At 39.3% G+C, this 10,438-nt stretch overlaps 1 protein-coding gene across 20 annotated transcripts in view; it reads left to right on the forward strand.

Moving 5' to 3' along the window:
• The window catches only part of EPB41L3 (erythrocyte membrane protein band 4.1 like 3), a 123,202-nt gene that overhangs the window by 91,743 nt on the left and 21,021 nt on the right, over positions 1 to 10,438 (forward strand). For 18 of the 20 annotated variants that reach the window (XM_033154952.1, XM_033154943.1, XM_033154948.1 and 15 more), the window contains exons 11-12: positions 1,050 to 1,225; positions 5,121 to 5,341. In XM_033154952.1, coding sequence (XP_033010843.1) covers positions 1,050 to 1,225; positions 5,121 to 5,341 — 397 coding nt within the window. The remainder of the gene's footprint in view (positions 1 to 1,049; positions 1,226 to 5,120; positions 5,342 to 10,438) is intronic. The other 2 variants (XM_033154946.1, XM_033154949.1) reach the window with 1 other exon arrangement.

The raw sequence follows: 10,438 nt of genomic DNA on the forward strand, positions 1-10,438 counted from the left end.
GGGTATTCTCAACTCTCCCCCCCCCCGCCCTAGAAACCCCAGAACAGCAGAGGAGACGGGAGGTTGTTCTATTGGGCAAGTAGAAACATAATGTCCATTTACATCAAATGGGTCTCCTTTGAGTAGGGCTAGCATTGGATACAACCCATTAAAATGTAGCATTCTTCTTGATCATTGGTGTAGAGAAACATTCGAAATATATGCTTGACTATAAGACCACTTCATCGTCCCTGGGGGTAATTGAGGCCTCTGCAAGAGGCCCACTCCTCTTCCTTGGATGAGCCCCACGCCCAGAGTCATGTTTGGGCAGGACTACATCTATGAAGATAATTACTATATAATGAGCTGATATTGTCTAGGGATTCTTTTTTGGGGTGGGGTCAGATTAGGGATAACAACTCTAGAATGAAGAGTGAATTCTGGGGCAAACTTCATGTGGAAAGTTTTAATACTACCATAGTGGTGGGTCTACCTGTATGCTGATTCACCTAGATATAATATCTTATATATAACAGCCAATACATAATCAAACGGTGTCAGTGCCACACAAAATGACTGGGGTATGTGATGTGTGTGTTTTTATAGATATGTATATTTGTGAAGAAGCAGTTGTTGATACATGTTTTTGAAAAGAATAACAGACATTGTTATTATTATTTGACAAAGACTTCAAAATAGTCAGCTGTTTCTAACTATAATTTATGGGTTGTATCCAACACTGCATGTGCGGAACTCTCTGGAGTAGATTTTGAGGGTGTCTGGTGTGTTGCAGGGGACAGAAGGGGACAGAAGGGGAGGGACGGGAAGGTTCTACAATATTTAATTCTAGCATAAAACTAAGGCTGTAGATCTATGTCCACCTAGCCTGGGTGTTAGTACCAGTGGATATAACAGGATTTACATATGAGGAGGCATGCATAGGAGCAGCGTATCTATTCAAATAAAGGATTATGGAATAGAGACGTGGATGCCCAGAATTTATTTTTCACTTCATTTTTCCCATTTAAAACCTGCAATTCATCACAAGCATTGTTTGTGATATGTTCTAGGCTCTTGCTCCCAGAGGCTCCTCCCAAAAAATTTCTTACACTGGGTTCCAAGTTTCGCTACAGTGGAAGGACACAAGCCCAGACAAGGAGAGCAAGTGCACTGATAGACCGCCCAGCACCTTACTTTGAGCGTTCATCAAGCAAACGTTATACTATGTCTCGCAGCTTAGATGGGGGTAAGATGCTCTTCATGGTCTTTATTTGGAGTTTTATCTTAATTTTTTTTATATCGTTAGAGAACAGATTTAAGCTTCTTATAATCTCATGTCCCTTGAGCTTCTGTCGGATGATGCTTGTAAGTATATGCATGATACTTCATTCATTATAAAATGCCCATTAAATAAATATTAGCCTTCTGCTTTTCCTGGGCTTATTCATATAGCAGTACACAAAAGCTGTGGAAAGAAGAACAATGAAACTTCAACCTTGGCCCACCTATTCCTTCAACCAACAGTCTTTCTTTAGTTACCGAAATGCTTTCTGTTTCGCTCAGGGTGTTCCAAGCAAATATATACTCGATAGTTGGCCTATATATACTTGATAGTTGGCCTAGATCCCAAAGAGACTAGAATAAATACATAAAACAATTGCCACCAGAACTCTTGTTTTTAGGTTTCAGACTGGTGTCACTCCAGTTGTCTGCCTGCCACCATGGAATTTAAATAATTTCCATATAGCTTATCTGCCTGCACACCTATGGGCAAGACCCATAAACAGGGCAGGTGGGTTGGAAGTCCAGCGAGGATCAGAGATGAGGTGGCTGCGTGCAGCCAGTATTTATTAATATTAGATGGATTTGACTGGGAACGACGGTTGTCAGGTCCGCAGCCCTACCCCTCAGTTTGTTCCTGACTGGGTCACTTGAACAAGGCCTCCAGGCATGCCGCATGGCTGCAGAGGGAGGCGCTGGCATCCCTCAATGGCTACCTGTAGCCTAAGAAGGCCTCGGATCCAGGCTTCTGCCAGGCCAGGCCAGAAATCCTACTTCCGTGGGGTCCCAGGTAAGCAGCATTCTAATTTTCAGGTGTTGCCTAGATTCCAGCCTCGCCTGCATGCATACAGTGTAAATAAATTAATATATGTTGTGAAAGACAAATCAAGGCTCCTGAGCTAGCTCTTTCCTGCCTCTTTCCTGCTACTTTTGTTGCTCATGCTTATCAACAATTTGCAACCCTTTAAAACTAACAAAACATGATGCTCAAAATGTGAACTCACCTAACCAGTTTTCAGTTTAATACTATTTATTTGCAGATGGAAAATTGGCATGTAACTGTCTTCTACGAAGCTGCTATTCAAATGTCTATACATTAAAAAGAAGAATATAAAGCAGATACCAAGAAACTGCTGGGGTCAATGGGAAAAATTGTGATCCATATAAATTAGTGATAATCCCTGGTGCATAGCTGTCAACCCTCCCTGCTGTTCTCCACTGCTATATACACAGCTGTCAACCCTCCCTGCTCTTTCCCAATGCTATAATAAGGGAATTTCCCACCCAAAATGGGAAAGGTTGACAGCTATGCCCTGGTGTTCCCGGCTGAAACTGATAACATGAGTGCTTATCACTCATTAATTTTGATCCTTTTGAGTACTAATATGCTTCCTGCTGGTTACCAAGCAACTCACGACCTTGCTGCTAGGCATGCATCTCTGAGTACAAATTGTTCTCAGTGTTATTTTTCTTTCGCTTAGTTTTTATTAAGTAAATACCTCTTTAGCAAAAATCAGATCAGAATAACCCTAATCATTGTCTTGCATGCATGCATAGGTTACATCATGGTTAATTGGACAGTGTTTTTTTCTGGGCAGAACATGAGCCACTTTAAAAAAATAGGGGGTGTAAAATATGATTTGAGTTTACTGATAGAGGGAAAGGTGCTCCCAAATTTTTTTATGTGCATACAAATTGAACGTACACATATCTAAATCACAGATAATATACACAAATTCTGAAAGCTTAGATTAGGTTTTTTCCAAAGAGTTTGTTGAGGAAGAACAGAATTATGACTACATTAATTTGAAAAATCACTCTGAGTGAAGCATATAAAAAGGTGGAACATGGCATTTTTAAAAATTGGTAATTAGATATTAACCATGTAGTAGGTTTACCTTGCACTGGTTACTAATTTGAGGAACTACATACTTGTGTAAAGTTACCAATGAATTCAAGGGGATAAGTATACACCTGGTTATTTGGTTATTTCATTTGTATCTTGCTCATCCTCCAAAGAGCTCAACAATCTTGTGAGGTAGTTCAGCTGAGAAATAGTGACTAGCTCAAGAAAGCCCAGTGAAATTCATAGTACAGAGGAGATTTGATCCTGGGTTTTCTGGATTCAAGCCTATACTTAATGTAACCTCTAGTCTTCCAATTTTTACATTCTATTCAGGCCAGATACGTCTTAGAAAAGTTACACATATAATTGTTACTATTGTTCCTTTCAAAGTTGTTCCTCAGCTTTCAGTTGGCATCCATGTGCATCACTGAAATTAAATGGAAGTCTTTAGCACAGTACAGCCAGAGACAATAATTTTATTTAAAATAAAATAAAATAATTTTATTAATTTAAAAGATTTTTAGGCCAGCCATCAGGGCACTGTGTAAGGAATCTAAAAATTTAAAAACACCAAAATAAAATCACAATAAAATAAACATAAAGCATTGCTTCTGGTACAGATCCAAAGGAGGCTAACTGATTTACATGAAAGAAAAATTATACATTTTGAAAGTTTAATATATAAGGGGGGAAATGGGGGGAAAGCTTACAGAATCAGTTATTGTAAGTCTGTCCCATCCCCCCAGACTCACCATGGAGGGCCAAATGAGACTGTAATGTTGTTAGTGCTTGCAGTTTGTTTGTTTTTTCTTTAATAGCAAGTTATGTGAATGTGGAGGTCAAACCAGTTTTGGGGCTTAGAATAGGAAGGAGGAGGTGAGTTAATGCTTTGACAGATGTTTCTCTGATTGGTGTCAGTGGAACTACGCCTGCTACTTGCAGTGGAGTGAAAACTGCCATTGGTGCCCAGTTCTGATCAGGACTGTAGCAGAGGGAATGTGATAAAGCCTTATGTCATGATTCTGATCTGACTTACTTGCCTCCTATAAAGCTGTTTATTGGTTTTCAAAACAGCAACAACAACAACAACAACCATGCAAGGGCTAACAACTTGAGTAACATCACACATCTAGTTTGTCCCCCCCCCCCCATTGGCAGTCTTGCCGAGTACCATGGTATCATTTAAGTCTACAAAAATTGAATGGAAATTATTATAGCTTCTCACCGCCAGAATTTTACTCTAGGAAAAGGTTTCTACAGTTATGATTTACAGTGCAATTCTGAAACAGCTAGATAGATTGATTTGCCATAGAGTGGTGACACTTGATATGTATAGAGGAAAAGGTCTGTAATATACACAGAAGTATAATTCTGATTCATAATAACATAACATACAAATTTTGGACCATTAGAGGCGTTTTTTGATCATAATGTTTCAATCATATCAGTCCTATAAATTGTTTTTTACATACTCAGCTTTCTAAAAAAATCTTTTTCTTTTCCAAAAATTATGGAATCTTCTTTGGATGTATAGTGTTGTTTTTTTTTAGGTTTATACTGTCCTCCTTTTTGGCTCCATTTTGTTTGCATTGCATCTGGTTACATTATAATGAAAATAGTAAACAGAATCCTTTCCTGCTGTGCACATTGCATATTGATTATTATTTACACCGTTCTCTTAAGCGAGGAACGCTGCAACATGCTCAAATCATGTTAGTTTTTTAATGCTTAGCATTCTAGCAACTAATATTATAAATGTATTCTGAATATGTGTTACGGAGCATCTGCATGTGTATGAATACATATAAAGCCTTAATATGTGTGTATGCATATGCACACTTGCATATTTAATCCCTTTGCAAATTTACTTAGTAATTATACATGTTTCTGCATGTTTCTGAAACATGACATTTTTAGCTCCTTGGCAAGTTGCTTTAATCCACATTTACTTTTATTTGGCTTTGCAGCGCAATTTATGTTAGACTTTACCTCTTCAAATTATATTTGCTTTTAGCATCAGTCAATGAAAACCATGAAATGTACATGAAGGATTCTATGTCTGCTGCAGAGGTTGGTACTGGCCAGTATGCCACGACAAAGGGCATCTCTCAAATGAACTTGATAACCACTGTGACTCCAGAGAAAAAGGCGGAAGAGGAGAAGGATGAGGACCAGAATAAAAAGAAGAAATCAGAAGAAGTCACTCCAGTCTCAACAATACGTCATGATACAAAGGTATACTTTTCTGGTTTAGCTTAGCAAAATTAGAATGGTAGAAACAAACATTTGTCATGATATATATTCATATTCAGCAGTAAATATATTTATGATCCTGTGGAATCTTTTTCTGCAAATTTGAATACGATGACATGCAACACATCTTATTTTATAGAGAAATTGTTTATTTCTAAGCAATATGATGAACTCTGCAAAAATTTAAACACATTTTATAGAAGACCAAGACTTTTATGTTTTTATATATATTTTTAAAGATCTCACTTTTATCTTGGTTTTTTTAAATTACTCCTGAGAAGTTTATCCAAATGGCTCTTGTGTGAATTCTTATTTTTCTGATCTAAAATATCGCTGCCTTCCTTTTCATTTTGGAATCAGTGTTGTTGGCACACTTTTAAGTGTAGGTTTTGGCATTTCATTCCATCAGCCAGCCACGGTACTTGGGGAAATAGGTTTTAACTAATTCTGGATCCATAGCAAAGCAAGCAATTTTCTGAGCTAGTAGGTCTCCTTCAGTGTCTGTTGCACACAACTAGTAGGTTCAATCAACAATGTAAATGAGGAGCTGCAGCCTAATGTTTCAGCTACACTTACACTAAACAGCATTCTATTCCATTTGAGCTGCTTGTTTAGTTTCAGTCCTGTTTTTCGAATTTGAGGCATCTAGGTCTTTGCCAGTGTGTTCCACAATAGACAGCATGCTTTTATAATACAATGTAGGTTTATTATCCCTAGTTTTGCATGCCCGCTGTTCATTTCTTTCACAACCACTCTGCTTTAGCAGCTTTGCACTGCACTGCTGGCCCACACAGCCACTCCTGTATGACAGCCTGAGGTTGGCTGCTGACACCAGTGCAGTGTCACCCCAAATTGTGATGTTGCTGGCACCTTTTCTAATTACTTTGCTGACTGGGAAGCTCAAAGGCTATGGCTGTAAAGCTTTTACATATATGTACAAATTCTAAATACTGCCTTTATAGCTGCTCGGTTGGTTAAAATTTTTTATTTTGCAGCTCCAGGCAACTGAAATAAGTTTGTATGAAAAAACTGAAGCGACAGCATTCACCCTGCACTTTTAATTCAATTGTAGGGCTAAAAAGAACAAAATTTGTTGTTGCAAACTACACTGAAAGCAGTGTGTTTATTATACAGTCGTACCTTAGTTGTCGAATGCCTTGCGACTCAGGTGTTTTGGCTCCCGAACGCCGCAAACCCGGAAGTGAGTGTTCCGGTTTGCGAACATTCTTTGGAACCCAAATGTCTGGCAGGGCTACCGCAGCTTCCAATTGAGTGCAAGAAGCTCCTGCAGCCAATTGGAAGCCGCGCCTTGGTTTTCAAACATTTTTGGAAGTCGGAACGAATTTCCGGAACGGATTCCATTTGAGAACCAAAGTACAACTGTAGTCAGGCCAGGAGGAGCCTGGCTCTCACTCCTCCCATTGATGCTTCCTGCACCTAATAAATGGGGGGAGTGAGAGCCAGGCTCCTCCTAGACAAATAGTTTATTCAATAGGAATTGAATAACGAGGCTCATAAGTGTTACCCTCAGAAACCTTCTCACAGTTGATTTCAGAGTTCTGCTAATTAGGGGTTTTGACTTAATGCAGGTGTGGGCTTAATCCTGAGCTTCCCTACTCCCTGAAAGGCACTATGAAGATGTGGGTGAAGCCCCCCACCTATTTGTATGGTGTCCCTGTGGCGTCAGGGGACCCATCCTCAAAGAAAGGAATCAAGAGCAGCTCCAATTGCACTCCCAATTCTTTCCTTTCTTGCTTTGCAGCTTGGCTTGTGTAGCTCACTTTGGCAGGGATCAGCTTGAATTGGGCACCAAAATTAAAAGCCCTGCTTTCCAATAATTGTTCAGGAGAATTATTTAAAGAATTATTTTTGAATTGCAAAGATTACAGAAGCTACAATGTTGTTGGCCTAGAGATTTTGAAATTTCTCAAAATTACAGTATGACTTAAATTGTGGGTTTTTTTGTGTTGATTTTTAAATACTGCAAGGTTTTTTACATATAGGGAAATCTAAATAGTGATGCTTAATGAATTCTAAAATGCCTTTTACTCTTATTAATAAGTAAGTATTACAGCTTATTAAGAGCACCACATATTTAGATTAAGGGAATTAAATCATACAAGCAAATTAGATGAACAGAGATAAATATAGTAAGATAGGAAAATAAGAAAAAGTTGCCTTCTTCTAAATTCAAGATTTTATGTCTTGGGTTCCAGTGCACTGATCTTTCTGTGCAATAGTGGACTGGGTGCAAATAACTTTAATATGAACCTACCAAACCGTTAGTAACTGTCAGCTCTGACAGTGCCAATTACCTGTTAAGAACAGAAGAAAAATAAGATAGATTATGCCTCTCAAACAGGTGGTCAGAATTCTGCCACCATGTAACAATGCAGCCACCAGGTACATAATACATGGCTGGACCCGATTCACCAAATACGCGCCCTGTGTGTAGGTGCTATGATCACTGAAGTCAATAGCAACTCTGTTGATTTTTATTTTAAAGTGCAACTTGATCCATCCATTACACACACACACACATTGCACAGTTGCATCTGTTGGGTTTTCTTTTCTTTAAATAATATCCTTTTAAAATTAGTTATTTCTCTTTTTAATTATTTTACCTCCATTTACCATATCAGAGAAGTATGGTAGATTTATTGAAAGCTTCCATGGGATTCCTCATTTAGAAGGACATACAGTACTTGTGAGAAGGCATGTATAGGCCTGCACAATAAATATATGAAAATGCTGTATCAAATTGATTATCATAGAATTTGCCTTTGTGCTCTAAATGACTTAAATATGTACAGTATAGGTAGCATCCAAGTTGTACTTAGAACAGCCGCCTTGAAATAAATGGACTTAAGTTACTCATGGCTAAATTAAGACCATTGATTTCAGTGAGTCTACTTGAGGCATGCAGACAACCCTTCTGTCGGGAAAACTGCATTCCTAAAAACCTTGTCTGGAGAGATCATCACAGACTGCAGCAAACAGATGAAGTGATGGCCAGAGCACTATCAAGAACACTATTCACAGGAAAACATGGTCTCTGACACAGCAATTGACAGCATTTAGACTCTGCTTGTCTTGGAGAGTTGGATGTGTGTCCCTCCCCCTTCCTTGATGAGCTGAAGAATGCCATCAACTCTCAGGCATAAGGTTAAGCCCCAGGACAGGACAGAATTTCAACAGAAATGCTGAAAGCTAGCCTCAATTCCTCCCTCATAATGCACCTCTCATGACCCCGGGATTGTGACCCTCTATAAGAACAAAGGTGACTGCCGTGATTGTAACAACTATCATGGAATCTCCCTGCTGAATACTGTAGAGACCATCTTTGCCTCTGTTGTTCTCAACAGATTACAGTCATTCACTGACAGGATCTATCCAGAGTCACAATGTTGCTTTAGAGCTCAGAGGTCAACTGTCGACATGATTTTCTCATTGCACCAGCTACAGGAGAAATGCCAAGAGCAGGAATCCTCCTTGCACATCTCCTTCATAGACCTGACAAAAACCTTTGACCTTGGTCAGTTAAAAAGGACTCTTCACACTGCTCAACAAGATAGGATGCCCACCTAAGCTCCACAAGATGTTGTAGCCTTCCACAAGAACATGCATGGCACTGTTCAGTATGATGGTTCATCCTCGAACGCCTTCCCTATAAAGAGCAGTGTAAAACAGGGCTGTGTTCTTGCCCCAACTCTCTTTGGCATATACTTCTCCCTGGTGCTCTCATATGCCTTCAGCTCGACTGAAGATCTGCCCAGCTACAACAAAACATGTCTCTCCCATTTTGGTCTCAAGAGCCACAGCAGTTGCTGTAACTCTCCAACAGTTTCACTTTACCCCTGAAGACGCACTCTTCCATTGTCTCTCAAGACAGATGGATGCCAACAATCACTCTTCTAGGCATCACTTAATTGGATATCACCTTATGTCTCCCTCTCCATTTGATATCTCACTAATGCATTAGCTTCCAAATCTGCTAATGTTATACATTTACTCATGCTGACTCAGATCCTTCATCATCCTTTATTTGATTACCATTTTTGTTTAATAATTAAAAGCTTAATGTCAGTGTAGAAGAAGAAGAAGAAGAGTTTGGATTTGATATCCCGCTTTTCACTACCCGAAGGAGTCTCAAAGTGGCTAACATTTTCCTTTCCCTTCTTCCCCCACAACAAACACTTTGTGAGGTGAGTGGGGCTGAGAGACTTCAAAGAAGTGTGACTAGCCCAAGGTCACCCAGCAGCTACATGTGGAGGAGCGGAGACACGAACCCGGTTCACCAGATTACGAGTCTACCGCTCTTAACCGCTACACCACGCTGTAGTAAATTACCACAGGGCACAACTTAACGGGAAAAGGTGGGGAGGTTTCTACACAAGCTCCATTGTTAAACCAAAGCAGAGGCAGGTAAAATTATGAAAACTGCAGGACACTTTGTAAAAAGATAACTCAGATTGACTTAGGAATAGCTATCATACTATGTTTTGGAACATCTCGAAGCCATCTAGAAGGCCACATTTGAAAATACAATGTTATTTTTCCCCCTCATAAATTTTATACACAGTGTGAGTGTAAAAAAACCTCAGATCAGTGAAGTACATAGAATTTGACTAGATCCAGCAAAGCAATGTGCATTCACATTGTTTTACCAGCAGTAGCTCATCCACTAACAGGATGAACCTATCCAGTTTGTCTCTATGATGCTCTGGAATCAACACAATACACATCTAAAGCTTGCTGTGTAAGAATAGATTTGAAAATTTTGTCAGCTGGTATAGTTGTAAATGGAAAGTGTCCAAATAAATAAGACATCACCCTCGGTGTACTTCTACCTGTAGACAGATAATATGTGTAAGCCAAAGCCTCTGCACTTAAAGTCACTAAACTGTTAGAAAGCATTAAAAACTCACAAGAGCATAATTCTTTGATAACATTACATAGTTGAGATGTTACTACCATAACCTCCGAAAGTCACCCATCTCAGACTGTGAGAGCTTTCAGAGTCATGTCTCCAGTGGTATCAGTGGCTGGGCAAGTTCATAGGGGAGAATTCTTTCAGGC

This window comes from Lacerta agilis, chromosome 7 (assembly GCF_009819535.1).
Source record: "Lacerta agilis isolate rLacAgi1 chromosome 7, rLacAgi1.pri, whole genome shotgun sequence".
Lineage (NCBI taxonomy): Eukaryota > Metazoa > Chordata > Lepidosauria > Squamata > Lacertidae > Lacerta > Lacerta agilis.